This window comes from Lissotriton vulgaris, chromosome 2_1 (genome assembly GCF_964263255.1).
Source record: "Lissotriton vulgaris chromosome 2_1, aLisVul1.2, whole genome shotgun sequence".
Taxonomy (NCBI): domain Eukaryota; kingdom Metazoa; phylum Chordata; class Amphibia; order Caudata; family Salamandridae; genus Lissotriton; species Lissotriton vulgaris.
In genome coordinates, this window is record NC_141687.1 from 1,032,387,052 (window position 1) to 1,032,403,342 (window position 16,291).

Here is a 16,291-nt window from a genome sequence, read left to right on the forward strand (position 1 = left end):
ACGGAGAAATGTACCTTCATTTTACAGAGTCGGTGCAGAGAAGTCTCGTGTTTTCTTTTGCTCTAAATCGGCATATGATTCAAGTACGTTATCGGCATCCGCTGTTTAAAAGCGGAAAAGATTAATTGAAGCGTCATGCCGGGGGTCTGGCTGAAGCCAAGAAAAATACACAAGCACACCGCTTACCTACGTCCAGCCCAGTCCATGTCTACAGCGTTCTGCAGTAGTACAAAGATGGACGCTGGGTGTGATGCCATGGAGATAAGCCCTCAGCTGTGGGCTTTGCCTTGTGGGAGTTGTAGTTTGGTGCAGAATTGCACGAAATCGTGCAGAATCACTGTAATGCCAGGAACTATTAATGAGTAGGTGAAAGGTGGCGCCCTATATATGATGTTAATCAAGGAAGAAATTTGTGAGGGAGATTGAGACAAGAGAAGGAGCAAAGGCCTTTGCGTGGCGCCGGGGCACTAATGAATTAAAGTCCGGCGACCTCAGACAAACTGTTAAGGCCTTTCTGCACACTGTTAAACTTGAGGATGAGATATGCTTCCTTTTTAAGGAGCATTCTGTCCACGTCTGCGTTGTGGTGTGGCGGTCGTAATGTATATAATACCGTCCATTTAAGATCATTTCCATCATGTTGGGCCTCCAAAAAATGTTCGACCATGGGGGCATTCAAGATTTTGTTTTTGATCCGGGACCGGTGCTGGCAAATGCGCGTATTCACTTGTTGCCGTGTTTGCCAATGTCGATTTGGTCACAGGGACATTGGACCAGGTAGACCACATTCTTGGTCTTACAGTTGGAAAATTCAGTGTGTTTCTATCTGGTCCCCCCATGTTGGAACTCGTCGCCCTCGATAGTGTTCGGGCACACAACACAGGTGCCACACTTGTGATGCCCTGTAATCGGTTTGAGGTTCCATTGGGTCAGTAAATCGCTTTTCTTTTTAGGTAGTGAAACATCTGCCCTCATGATCTGTTGTCCTATGTTTTGGTTTTTCTTGTAGGCAAACAGTGGGCATGGGAGTGAGCATTCTAGATTTTCTAGCAACTGCCAATTACTCAACAGAGTTTTCCTCAATTTATGAGTGTCTGGTCCAAAGGTGGTGACACAAACTAATCTATCAAGTGCAGGTTTGGGCCGTACTTGTAAGAGGGTTTCATGAGGGGTGAAATGTGCTCTTTTGAAAGAGTGCTTCAGTAATTTCTTTGGATACCCTCTTTCTTTCATTTCCTGGCAAAATGTCTCTGCATGGGACGAGAAGTCTTCCAAGTGAGAGCAGTTTTTCCTAATGCGCAAAAGTTGCCCATATGGGAGATTTGATTTTAAATTTCTTGGGTGGGCACTCTTATGGTGCAAAATGGTGTTTCTGTCAGTGCCATTTTTATAAAGGGATTATTTAAGTACCCCATTGGTACATACTATTTCAACATCAAGGAAGGTCATCCTTTCGTTGCTCTGCGCAATAGAGAACTTAATGTCCCCATGTCTGTTGTTGAGCCAATCGTGGAACGCCACCAGGTGAGTCTGGCTCCCCTGCCACAGGAGCCAGACATCATCTATATAGCGAAACCACTGCATGACATGCTGTTTGAAGGGGTTATTGTTGTCAACAAATTTTTGTTGATACTGCGCCATATACAATACGGCCATTTCTGGGGCATAAGGGCACCCCATCGCGGTGCCCTTGACCTGCATGAAGAATTCCCCATTAAATGAGAAATAGTTCTTCTTTAGGGCGATTTCAGCCAATTTTAGAATGAAGGCAGTAGGCACTTGGTGTGGACTCTCTCTCTCAGGTTCAGATATATTTCCATCACCTCTAACACTTCTTCCTGTGGGATTTGCGTGTAGAGCAAGGTGACATCCATTGTCACCATCAATTGGGTGTCTGGATCAAATTGAGTGTCTTCTACCTTAAGTAGAAAATACGTAGTATCTCGCAAATAAGATTTGACTGTGGTTAGGAATGGTTTTAAAAAGAAATCCACGTACTGAGAAAGTGGTTTGAGGCAGGAATCCCATCCAGAAACGATTGGACGTCCTGGGGGGTCTTGGAGGCTCTTGTGGATTTTGGGCAAGAGGTGGAGAACTGGAGTTCAGGGACATTTTTTAGAAAGGTATTCATGTTCTTTTTTGCCCAAAAAGCCATCTTCTAGTCCTTTCTGCAATGTCTCAATAATGAGTCGTTGGATCTCTTTGACAGGGTCTTCAGGTAGACGTCTGTACCAGATTTGGTTATTGACCTGTTTACTGCCTTCTGCTAGATATTTCTCACGTGACCACACCACTACTGCCCCGCCCTTGTCAGCCTGTTTGATAATTACAGAGGTGTCTTCCTTCAGTGCTTTAATTGCTGCGCGTTGTCTTTGGCCTATGTTTTGTTGAACAAAGTGTCTGCCCTTTTCAAGTTTATCAATGGATGACAGCATCATCCAGACGTCTACCTGAAGACCCTGTCAAAGAGATCCAACAGCTCATTGAGACATTGCAGAAAGGACAAGAAGATGGTTTTTTGGGCAAAAAAAAGAACATGAATACCTTTCTAAAAAATGTCCCAGAACTCCAGTTCTCCACCTCTTGCCCAAAATCCACAAGAGCCTCCAAGACCCCCCAGGACGTCCAATCGTTTCTGGATGGGATTCCTGCCTCAAACCACTTTCTCAGTACGTGGATTTCTTTTTAAAACCATTCCTAACCACAGTCAAATCTTATTTGCGAGATACTACGGATTTTCTACTTAAGGTAGAAGACACTCAATTTGATCCAGACACCCAATTGAAGGTGACAATGGATGTCACCTCCCTCTACACGCAAATCCCACAGGAAGAAGCGTTAGAGGTGATGGAAATATATCTGAACCTGAGAGAGAGGCCACACCAAGTGCCTACTGCCTTCATTCTAAAATTGGCTGAAATCGCCCTAAAGAAAAACTATTTCTCATTTAATGGGGAATTCTTCATGCAGGTCAAGGGCACAGCAATGGGGTGCCCATATGCCCCAGAAATGGCCGTATTGTATATGGCGCAGTATGAACAAAAATTTGTTGACAACAATAACCCCTTCAAACAGCATGTCATGCAGTGGTTTCGCTATATAGATGATGTCTGGCTCCTGTGGCAGGGGAGCCAGACTCACCTGGCGGCGTTACACGATTGGCTCAACAACAGACATGGGGACATTAAGTTCTCCATTGCGCAGAGCAACGAAAGGATGACCTTCCTTGATGTTGAAATAGTATGTACCAATGGGGTACTTAAATCATCCCTTTATAAAAAGGACACTGACAAACACCATTTTGCACCATAAGAGTGCCCACCCAAGAAATTTAAAATCTATTCACCCATATGGGCAACTTTTGCGCATTAGGAGAAACTGCTCTCACTTGGAAGACTTCTCGTCCCATGCAGAGACATTTTGCCAGGAAATGAAAGAAAGAGGGTATCCAAAGAAATTAATGAAGCACTCTTTCAAAAGAACACGCTTCACCCCTCGCGAAACCCTCTTACAAGTACGGCCCAAACCTGCACTTGATAGATTAGTTTGTGTCACCACTTTTGGACCAGACACTCATAAATTGAGGAAAACTGTGTTGAGTAATTGGCATTTGCTAGAAAATCTAGAATGCTCACTCCCACGCCCACTGTTTGCCTACAAGAAAAACCAAAACATAGGACAACAGATCATGAGGGCAGATGTTTCACTACCTAAAAAGAAAAGCGATTTACTGACCCAATGGAACCTCAAACTGATTACAGGGCATCACAAGTGTGGCACCTGTGTCGTGTGCCCGAACACTATCGAGGGCGATGAGTTCCAACATGGGGGGACCAGATGGAAACACACTGAATTTTCCAACTGTAAGACCAAGAATGTGGTCTACCTGGTCCAATGTCCCTGTGAACAAAATCGACATTGGCAAAACAAGGCAACAAGTGAATACGCGCATTTGCCAGCACCGGTCCCGGATCAAAAACAAAATCTTGAATGCCCCCATGGTCGAACATTTTTTGGAGGCCCAACATGATGGAAATGATCTTAAATGGACGGTATTACATACATTACGACCGCCACACCAAAACGCAGACGTGGACAGAATGCTCCTTAAAAAGGAAGCATATCTCATCCTCAAGTTTAACAGTGTGCAGAAAGGCCTTAACAGTTTGTCTGAGGTCGCCAGACTTTAATTCATTAGTGCCCCGGCGCCACGCAAAGGCCTTTGCTCCTTCTCTTGTCTCAATCCCCCTCATTAATTTCTTCCTTGATTAACATCATATATAGGGCGCCACCTTTCACCTACTCATTAACAGTTCCTGTCATTGCAGTGATTCTGCACGATTACGTGCAATTCTGCACCAAACTACAACTCCCACAAGGCAAAGCCCACAGCTGAGGGCTTATCTCCATGGCAACACACCCAGCGTCCATCTTTGTACTACTGCAGAACGCCGTAGATATGGACTGGGCTGGACGTAGGTAAGCGGTGTGCTTGTGTATTTTTCTTGGCTTCAACCAGACCCCCGGCATGACGCTTCAATTAATCTTTTCAACAACGGATGCCGATAAAGTACTTGAATCATATGCCGATTTAGAGAAAAAGAAAACACAAGACTTCTCTGCACCGAATCTGTAAAATTAAGGTACGTTTCTCCGTAACGTTTCCCGAGTTTACAATGGCTATTACCAGACACAGTTCCCTGACGTAATTGCCCCTTTTCTTCACACAGCGTCTCCAGCCATAATTCAATTGAAGCCCATATAGGACACTAACTTCTACACAGCGGCAACCGCAAGCTTCTCGCAAAGGACCAGCTGACGGTATGCCTTCCACATTCATTTGTTCTTGACCATGCACTTGTGCAAACACATGATGGCAATGTCACAATGGTCATTCGTTTTTTAGGTGGCCCCCGCCCTGGACTACTCACCTAGTACTTCAAGCCTGCACTTAAAGACTTCATGTGCAATTTCCTCTGAATTCGCTTTCATTCCACAATGGTAGGTCTACTTTCTGAGTGGCACATACCAGGGAGCATAGTCTTTTGTCACAAAGATTAAAAGTAGTCTCCCCCTTTTTTATCACCCACAGACAGACTAATTGTGCCCTGATGAGATTCAGGGAAATAACTGCCTGGATTCGAAACGCGTCGGCCGATTAGAGAGGATTACCCACGATTTATTTCTTCACACCAGCATTTGCTGGTTGTAAAAGACTTACAAATTCACGTTGCTCCTTTTCTAATTTTCCCCCTCTCCTTTCAAACTTTCACATGCTTTACTCATTTTTCCTATTTATAAGAATCTAGCTTATCATTTAATGTTGTATAGGTTACATTTTTCTGTTTGCTTCAGATTGTTTTTTATTCCGTGTTTGATTATGTTTTTAAGTTTGTAATACATTTGTGTACAGAAAAGCATAACTACTTTGGTTGAAGTCTCCAATGTAAATAAGTCTTTGTTTGTTTACGATGTCCTGTTTTGACAAACATAGTCTAATCTTTTGAAATATTTTGGTATAAATAAAAATACCCAGTTGATACCGACAGTTAGCGTGTTCAACTTTCCATAAATGTGGATTCAAATGTAGGTGGCGGGGCAACTTTTTGCTGTGTTCACTCAAATTAAGGCCCAGCCTCCCCACCTGTCCCTTTGGGTCTGGCTCCCCTTGTGTTTCTCCACCCTGTAATAGCAAACGCACACAACAGCAAAGAACTCTTCAACATCGTCAAAGAGCTCTCCAACCCCAACGCCGGAAACAACGACATCACCCCTTCGCAAGACCTCTGCAACTCCCTCGCCTCCTACTTCCACAACAAGATCGCGGACATACACAACAGCTTCAGCACTCAGCTGACGATCACCACGACCGAACCACCTCCCCCCACCACCACCCTCCGCGCCTGGACTCCGATCAGCACCGAAGACACCGTCCGCACGATGAACTCCATCCACTCCGGGTCTCCGACCGACCCCTGCCCTCACCACGTCTTCAACAAGGCAGACGCTATCATCGCACCCCACCTGCGGGACATCATCAACACCTCCTTCGACACTGCTACCTTCCCGGAGAGCTGGAAGCACGCCGAACTCAGCGCTCTTCTCAAGAAGCCATCGGCTGACCCCACCGACCTCAAAAACTACCGCCCCATCTCGCTGCTCCCGTTTCCTGCAAAAGTCATCGAGAAGACCGTCAACAAGCAGCTGGCCGCCTTCCTCGAGACGAACGGATCCCTCGACCCCTCGCAGTCTGGCTTCCGGACCAACCACAGCACCAAGACCGCCCTGATCGCAGTCACCGATGACATCCGAGCGCTGCTCGACAACGGAGAAACAGCGGCCCTCATCCTTCTCGACCTCTCCGCGGCCTTCGACACTGTCTGCCATCGTACCCTAGTACAACGCCTCAGCAACGTCGAAGTCCAGGAGAAGGCACTGGAGTGGATCATCTCCTTCCTCGCCGGAAGGACACAGAGAGTCCGCCTCCTCCTTTCAGATCTGAAGCCACCGAAGTCATCTGCGGCGTCCCTCAAGGCTCCTCGCTCAGTCCAACCCTCTTCAACATCTACATGAGCCCCCTCGCAGACATCGCACGCCAGTACAACCTCAACATCATCTCCTACGCCGACGACACCCAGCTGATCCTCTCCCTTACCAACGACCCCGCCACCGCCAGAGCCAACCTTCACGAAGGGATGAAAGAGGTAGCCGAATAGATGAAGAACAGCCGCCTGAAACTGAACTCAGATAAGACGGAAGTCCTCATCCTGGGATCCTCACCCACCGCTTGGGATGACTCCTGGTGGCCCCCCGCCCTAGGCAGCGCACCCAAAACAACAGACCACGCACGCAACCTGGGCTTCATCCTGGACTCCTCCCTCTCCATGACCAGACAAGTCAACGCCGTCTCCTCGTCATGATTCAACATCCTGCGCATGCTACGTAAGATCTTCCGGTGGATCCCCACCGAGACCAGGAAGACGGTCACCCAGGCCCTCGTCACCAGCCGTCTGGACTACGGCAACACCCTCTACGCCGGAACCACCGCCAAACTCCAGAAGAGACTCCAGCGGATCCAGAACGCCTCAGCACGACTCATCCTGGACATCCCCCGTTGCAGCCACATCTCCGGACACCTGAGAGATCTGCACTGGCTCCAGGTCAACAAGAGAATCACCTTCCGTCTCCTCACCCACGCACACAAAGCCCTACACAGCCAAGGCCCAGGATGCCTCAACAGCCGCCTCAACTTCTACGCTCCCAAACACCAGCTTCGATCGACCAGCCACGCCCTCGCCGCCGTCCCCCGCATCCGTAGAGCCACCACAGGGGGACGGTCCTTCTCCTACCTCGCCGCCAAGACATGGAACTCCCTCCCCACCCACCTCCGCCTGACCCAGGACCACCTCGCCTTCAGGAAGCAACTCAAGACCTGGTTGTTCGAGCAGTAGCAGATCCCCCTCCCCCAGTGCCTTGAGACCCTCTGGGTAAGTAGTGCGCTATATAAATGCGATGATTGATTGAACATAAATGTCCGGTGGATGCACACCCTGGGACATTGTATGAGCTGTGCCTGGGAGGTCCCGCTCCCTAGGACCATGATGCATTGGTTACTATAAACGCATACTAACACTACTTACACGACCAGAGTGTAGTGCAGAGGCATAGGAAGCGCAAAATCTAAATCCTACCAGAGGTTGGATGACATAGTTCAATGAGCTGACGACCCTGGGATGAGTAGAAACAGCTACACGAAGAAAACGAGTCTTCAGCACAACGCAAGCAACTTTGAAGTATTGGTGAATGCTGCCTTCTTTTTTACCTTCTCCCGCTAGTCACAAAATGTATGTAGTGAAGAGACAGCAGTGGATCCAATAAGTAGATAGATTAGAAGAAAACAAGACACCTGAAAAAACCACCAACAGGAGCAGACAGCAAAGCAACAGTCTAATCCAGCACTGTGTACAAACTCCGCAAGGTTCCCCTCATGACAGCCCTTTATTCTAACATTACATACGTAGATTGTAGTAGAATTACATACTAACAGTCTACTATGACTTACATTGGAATACTACACAGCGCATATGACTTAACAGCAATGAGCTCATGGTTTCATCCACAAGTCTTGAGGTAGGGGTAAGTATTTCGCTTCCCACTCCCCATATTGTAGGAACTTAAACTAACACTTCTTCCACAGGTATGCTACAACGCCCAGAGCACATCACTTTACAGCAATGAGCTCACAATTTAATCTGCGAGTCTTCACAACAGTAGGGGTGAGTAGTTCGCTTCCCACTCCCTATATATTATAAAACGCATACTAACACTACTTACACACTTATACTATAGCGACTAGTATCGTACAGCGCCCACATCCCATCGCTTTACAGAAATCAGCTCGGTTTCATCCCCAAGTCTTCACACTGGTAGGCCGAACTACTTCGCTTCCTTCTTCAGGTGTACTATTAACACACAGTAGTGGTCAGTAGTTTGCTTCCCACTCCCTGTATGATATAAACGCCTACTAACACTACTTGCACATATATGCTATAAACACCAGACCACATCACTTTACAGCAATGACCTCACGGTTTACACTCTCGGTTTCATACCAGAGTGTAGCACCATATCATATCAGCACCAGGCCACTCTGAACAACAACGCACTTACAGACAGTTAATAGTGACAACTACCTACTGCCGACCACCAGTAGGTAATCAAGAACAAATTACAATAGTTTCTTGATTCTTTCAGCTTTCAAAACTTCTCTATTACGGTCTTTCTACTTTTCCATATAATTTTTTTTTTAATATTCAAGTACACAGCGAAGTCAGAAATGCAACGTACTTTCTAGAACATTCTACAACACGTGGAGGTTAAAAATTCATCAATTTGTTTAAACCTAGCGATATTTTTTTGCAACATTTCCTCGAACATTTAACGCCACGTGCAGGTTAAAAGTTCACAATTGTTTTAAGTTCGAACAGTGCCTTCCAAATGCAAGTAGCAGGTGAGGTTGAGTTGAACACATTTTATCCTATAATATGTACTCCATGTGCAAACTGCTTTTTCTTATCCAATCACAAAGATACTTTTCTACAAAACAAATGTGAACCCTACTTTTAAAAAAAACAATGCTTTTCATCTCCGAATCAGGTACCTTTTTGTATGTGAAAAGAAACCAGTTCCCTATCTTTACATATCGCTTATTCTACGAAGGAACTGCATGAGCTACAGACATCTTTCCATACCTTCCAGCCAAACCTTCAAAATGCTAGTTTGGATCTTAGGACATAGCTATGTTTTCTGGTGCAAGATGTATGCAGAACAGAGATGTATTGACTTAGACCTAGGTTTACAAAATATGGACATTAAATGGTTTGGACAGAGAGGATTGTAGTGCCACCAATTGTTGCCTTTGGTTAAAATCTGTTTGCCTCTCCAACACCCTAACCTCAGGATTGTGCACTGTGGTGGAAGCGACCTAGGCACATTGACGTGGGTAGGCTTGGAAATACTTATGAAGGACATATTTGGACTCGACAATACCTCACATATATACCGTACACCAGGACTTTCATACCAGTACAGGTCAGTAGTTTGTCCTAGTAATTATAAACACATGCTGACACTACATCCACAACTGTAGTGCAGCAGCCACGCCAAATGACTTCACAGCATAAGACACACAATTTGGGCTCACGCTTTAATTCCAGAGTCCAGCACTGGCTCACCTTCACCTGCATCAGACCCTATGCAATACCGCACTTAATTTCCGTAGCCCACAACTTACACACCGGTCGGGGTGAATACTTTGCAACCCCTCGTGCCCTCCTATTTCCTACTTTTTTCACTCTTTTTTCACCTTACTTGCTTCAACAGAATCACAAAATGGCGGCCAACGCTTCCTAGTTGCAACCGCTCGCAGCCAATCAGCAAGCTCATGCTCGTAACGCCTCAGCCAAGCGGATGGCAGAATTCCCAAGTATCGATATCTGTAAATTTTGATATTTCTCAAAAACTACTGAATGAATTTACACCAAACAAACAAAAGCGTGCTTCCTAGACCAATACCCTTCTCCCTGCCAAATTTGGGCTAATTCCGTTCACTCGTTCGACCTGTAGCCTTGTCTAAGGTTTCCTATGTAAATTAACATGGAGAAAACACGTTTTGGGACCCCCTTTTTTCTCGCCCCCCTTAACCATTCACCCCAAACTTTCAACATAGGAGCTGATATCAACAAAGAATTAGTTTTGATAATTTTGCGAAGATTCAGCAATCGGCGCCAAAGGTATTGGGAATAGAATGTTGCCATTTTCCCATGGTAGTAACTAGGTCCTAACTACCAGTAGGTAATATACACACATACGTATATATGTGTATGTGAAGGAGATCGGAGGTGTCAGCGTGTTCTTCTGCAGCAGAGTGAGAAACAATTGCTTTTCAACGACGCTTTGCCATCCCCACGCAACGCTTTCCAGCGATTAAACACGATGCACTCTGGGAATGCGAGTCACTATACGAGACTCGCCAATAGACATTTGCGTGTGCCTGTGGGCTGAAGGGGTGGAGCAAAGCAGGTCAAAACAGGAGGGGCGTGACATTGTGTCAGATACATTTGCCGCTTCCTGACTGACTGAAAACACCTGCGGCGCTGAAGAAGGCTAAGTAGAAGCCGAAATGCATTCGCTATGACAGCAGGTGTCCAATGTTTCCTTACCTGCTGTGGATGGAATAAAGGCTGTTCCCACTTGTTCTCCTGTGTTGGCCTCTTCATTTCGGCGGCTGCTGAGGGTGATGGATCGTATGTTTCAGCGCGGAGTCCAGTACCGCGCTAAGGGGCCCCCGTCTCACCAAGTTGACTCCGACTTTGCTGGTTGCTGCTTCGGTGGTGTTTTTGGAGTTGCCCGGGGTACTGGGATTTGTCGGGGTCCACCTGCCTGTCTGGGACATATACGGCGGTGTTGGGGTCATTCGGCTCTGCGTTGGGCTGGGCGTGCATGTCAGCCTGGTCCCCGCCCATTGTTACCAGGAGCAGGCAGGTTGGGACGGAAGGAGACCGGAGGTGACAGGGTGTTCTTCTGCAGCAGAGTGAGAAACAATTGCTTTTCAACGACGCTTTGCCATCCCCACGCAACGCTTTCCAGCGATTAAATATGATGCACTCTGGGAATGAGAGTCACTACACAAGACTCGCCAATAGACATTTGCGTGTGCCTGTGGGCTGAAGGGGTGGAGCACAGCAGGTCAAAACAGGAGGGGCGTGACATTGTGTCAGATACATTTGCCGCTTCCTGACTGACTGAAAACACCTGCAGCGCTGAAGAAGGCTAAGTAGAAGCCGAAATGCATTCGCTATGACAGCGGGTGTCCAATGTTTCCTTACCGGCTGTGGATGGAATAAAGGCTGTTCCCACTTGTTCTCCTGTGTTGGCCTCTTCACTTTCGGCGGCTGCTGAGGGCGATGGATCGTATATGTGTATGTGTATATATAGATATATATTATATTCTCTCCAAACGAAACGTGACAATCGGAGCGCCTCAGCCTCTCGGGTCGGAGCCCATCGTGTCAGCCATCTTCCATATTCCAAAAGAAAACACACACTCTTCGGTACGCGAGACAGGCCACACCAACCATGCTTCATTAAATCCTTTATTTTAAGGCAGAAAAGCATTACGCGTTTCGGCAACAAGACTTAATCATATGCAAGTATTTCATGGTTGGGTTCGTTAGCTTTTAAAGAACGTGACTAAAAACATTGAAGAACCAATGCCCACGTTATGGATTAAAAGAGGCAGTAAGTGACGATTTGTAAAGTTTTAAGTAGTTCCATTTTGCAGGGATGTAATATTCAGTTTTTTAATTTTATACAGGTAAGTTCATCAAAAATATAGTATTTTCGTAATAGTTTCCTGCAATTTAGTATGTTCTGAGTTTATCTGGACCACCACATCCATGAGGCACCGTTACTGCAGTTTTTTTAGCACATAAATCATTCAATGTTATTGGCAAAACTTTTCATTTTCTTGCACTGTGCATCAAACATTCCGAATGATGCCTTTAAACGGACAGTTCCGAGTTATGGCTGGGTAAAAAATGAAAGTGCTATATCGTATAATGTTTTTAGTCACGTTGTTTAAAAGCTAACAAATCCACCCATGAAATATTTGCATAGGATTAAGACTTGTTGTCGAAACGCGTAATGCATTTCTGCCTTACAATAAAGGATTTCATGAAGCACGGTTGGTGTGGCCTGTCTCGCCGTCCGGAGACTGCATGTTTTCTTTTAGAATATATTATATATACACATATAAACATATACACGCACACACATTACCTACTGGCTGTCACTAGTAGGTAGTTCTATTTAGGACCTAGTTTCTATTCAAATAGCATTTTTTCTTTTGCCAATATCTTTGGCACCATTTGACGAATCTTCGCAGAATTTTCAAAACTAATGGGCTGCTCAGGTCAGCTCCTGTCTTAAAAGTTTCAGGGTGATTTGTCAAGCGGGAGCCAAGAAAAAAGGGGGGGTCCCCAAAACCTGTTTTTCCCCATGTTAATTTCTATAGGAAAAATTGGAACAGACTACAGCCCGAATTGCTAAACGGAAATACGCCAAATTTGTCAAAAAGGTAGCCCTTGTATCAGAAAGAGACCTGTTTTTCAAATGGTGTAAATCCGTTCAGTAGTTCCTGAGAAATTAAAAGAAAAATATCGATGTCTGAGCACCAAGTAGGGTTTGCAAACCCTTCCGGGCACAAGCTTCAACTCGTGGCTGCCAACACTCCAAACCAGGAAGTTTTGGCAGCCATCTTGTAACAGAGTCACAAGAAAAGAGTAAAAAAAAAAAGTATAAAACTAGAAGGGGGCAGGGTAGAAACACCCAGACCACCTAGGCCTGGTCAGGGGGTCCCACAAGGACCCCCAAGGCCAAAAAAAATGCATTTATTTATTTATTTTTAAACTGCCGAATTTACGTTGGAGTCACGAATTCTGCTGCGAAAAAAGAAAAACAAAGCACAAGCTCCCGCACTTTGTTTTCAAAAAGCCCCCAGGTAGGCCAGGTCCTTGGGGCAATTGCCAATTAGTTTGTGTGGGCCAAAGGGGCCCCAGCAGCCCCATGGACCGCCACCTCCCCGGATCTTATTTAATTGTATGCCGGGGGCACTGCAGCCCCGGGGACCGCCACCTCCCTGAGGCTGTAAAACGAAATGTGTAGGGGGGTCCCAATCCACAACTCTGACCTGGGGCTTGGCTGCGGCATCTGCGCGCTATATAAAATAAAAATAAATAAATAACTGCCACCTCCCGGGCTTTGATAATGAACTGCGGAGAGGCACATGGCCCCCCACAGCCCCGGGGACTGCCATCTCCCCGGGGCTTTATATAGTTGGAAGCGGCCGCATACCCCCCCTCCTGGAGCCCTTGATGGCACTGGGGACCGCCACCCCACAGGGCAGGCTACTGCAGTGTCCCGGGGTTCCCACCACGGGACATTGCTGGTTGCGTTGGCAGGGTGGGAGCACAACTCTCGCCCTGCTATAACAAACTCTGCTCTGGTTCCTTTTAGCGAGAGCAGCAAAACCTGCTCTTGCTTCAACTAAACAAAGCAGAATTGCTTTTGAGCAAGGGGAGCTGCATCTCAGCAGCTCCCCTTGCTCAAAAGCAATGCCGGCTCCTGCAGGAGGCGGAGACCTTGGGGGACCGTAAGGGCATTGGGGCTCCCCCCACTGTCCCAAACGGAAAGGGCAGGCCCCGGGGGATGGGGTCCCCAGGGCCAATAGAGGCCTCAGGAGGGGGGCCACACAGCCCACTCGTTATTAAATAAAAACAAGTAGGTGGCCATGCCCTGGGGGATAGGGTCCCCAGGGCAGGAAAAACGGGAAAAGAAGGGCCACACAGCCTCCTTCTAAAAAAATTAAAAAGCTGGCATCTCTCCGGAGGCACGCCCCTTCCCTGCAGCACTCTACAAACGTGCCCCCTGGCGCGTTGTGAGTTAGGGAATTAATGCCCCTCGACTTGTTCTATGGGTCTGAGCATAAGTACAGGGACCTGGTTAGCAATGACCTAGTGCACATAGTAAAAAAGTATTAGTCCAGAAAAAATGAGGGTGACCATACAAAAAGGCATTTACCTACATGCCCCCGTCCCCCAAGATAAAAGGTGAAGGGCCAACTCTGCAATTACCTTGCCATTTAATCAGCTAAGCAGAGAAACCTGGAAAGGCCAACTTAATTGGCATGGTCGGTCACAAGTCTGTGCTTCACTGTAAAGTCCATATTCTGCAGGGAGATGGACCATCTTAACAGGTTGTTTTCCTCTCATATGCATGAGTCCTCTGAGAAGCCTGTGCTCAGTCTGATCACTGAAGTGAGTCCCAAACAAGTAGGGTCTCAACTTCCTGTCTGACATAACCACAGCAAAGCCTTCCCTCTCCATGGCAGTCCTACACTGCTCTTTGGGGAGTAAGTCACCTGCTAATAAAAGCAATTGGCTGATTCTGACCTGCTTCATTTAGCGGTGATAACACTGCCCCAATTCCATATTTGGAAGCATCTGTTTGGACCACAAACTCCTTGCTGAAATCAGGTGCCTGGAGAACAGGTGCTGTACACAGTGTCTTTTTCAGCGTGTCAAAAGCCTTCTGATACCCCTCAGTCCAGATGACTTTCTTCAGCTGCTACTTTGACACTATTGTACCCCCCTGACAGGAATGATTTCATACTCCCTGCCAAACCTTCTGCAGTGCTCTATCAGACCAGATGAGGCTCCTAAGCCCTAATAGGAACCTCATATGGTCTGATAGGGTACTACGGAGCAATGTATGAAGGAAAACCAACTTGGGAGTGGGAGTTAAGCAGAAGATTAGGAAATATGGTATGTAATAATAAAACGATTTGGTTGTTGTGCGATAAACACAAATAGATTTTTGTTGTGTCTATACCAAGTTTTATCAGTTATTGATAATTTAGCAGAGCATCTCGATGACATTTCCCACTGTCCATAAACATTACGGAATAGATAGTCATCTACTTGGAGGCAAAGAGGTATTAAATTGGCCTTGAGAGAGTCTCCCATCGGTTTCCCAAGAAGTTTAGCTTTGATTATTTTTTACTAATTTTGTAATGCAGCCAAAGGGAAGTTAGATGACATCATGCTCATTCTAGCCACCATGTAGGATGCCATTCACCTCAATCCTGGAGTTTGTCTCCCTGGAACATAGCAATGTTTGACAATGAATGTTATGGTGGCTAAAAAAAAAATACAACAAGTAAATAAACTAATCAAATTAATTAAAAGCTCAAAGCAGCATATTCATTTACCTTGACATCACTAAACATGGCAAGCAGGTTATGTGTTTTTGTTCCCAGACCAAAATGATAAAGATTGTCCTCAGGCATCAAATCCAAGTGAGGGTTTCTAATGTGAACAAGCCCATTTCTGAAAATAAAAACATGAATTATTTTGGCATATAATAAAAGAAACAATTTTTAACAAGGGGTTGTCGGTTGTCTTCGACCTGACTAGCACGTTTTAATATCCTATTACAAAGAATACCTTGTAGCTCCTACAAAAGAGATGTGCAGTACCAGTATTTATTTTCTGGGTGTACACATAAATTAAAACTCAATATAATGAAATAGCATTTGGATGGCCATATTGAAAAAAGTACAGTAATGGGATCAATGTGCAGGATCAGTATTGCTATACATTTCTAAAACTAGCCAAGTAGTACACTATTTGATGCTACATCACAAAAACTCACTCAAACTGATAGATTTTAAAACAAATATACAAAACAGGTTGAGGCAATATTCTACTGCACCTAACCCTACCATGGGAGAGGTCATTAAAAAGTATAAAGGTGCACAGAACTGAAAGTTCAAACCTTTTCAACTTTCAATGGAAACTATTTCCAGCATAAATCTGTTAATGTGGTTCAGCACTCGTTTATTTGAAAGACCATAATATTTTTAAATCATAGTTATACAACAGGGAACTTCTAATATTCCAAGAACAGTTTCAAAGAATCAAATTCTTCGTTAAGTGTATTTTGAAAACATTCTTTATTCTTGTTCAAATTCTTCCATTAAAATAAGAGCCACAGTAGCCAACGTGTTTTATCCTGAGGGACTTATTTACAATATATACACACAATCAAATCTAGTCCAACAATACATTAAACAAACAGTTGAATCTAGTCATACAAACAGTTAAAAGCCCACTGCATGTTGGGGTGTATATTTCACGTCATAGACATAGACATTACATTGGTTGATAAGATT

General features: G+C 45.5%; 1 protein-coding gene across 1 annotated transcript in view; it reads right to left on the minus strand.

The window, feature by feature from the left end:
* UPP2 (uridine phosphorylase 2) overlaps positions 1-16,291 on the minus strand; it is a 162,879-nt gene that overhangs the window by 128,568 nt on the left and 18,020 nt on the right. Inside the window, exon 2 of the mRNA XM_086956668.1 lies at positions 15,329-15,446. Coding sequence (XP_086812794.1) covers positions 15,329-15,446 — 118 coding nt within the window. The remainder of the gene's footprint in view (positions 1-15,328; positions 15,447-16,291) is intronic.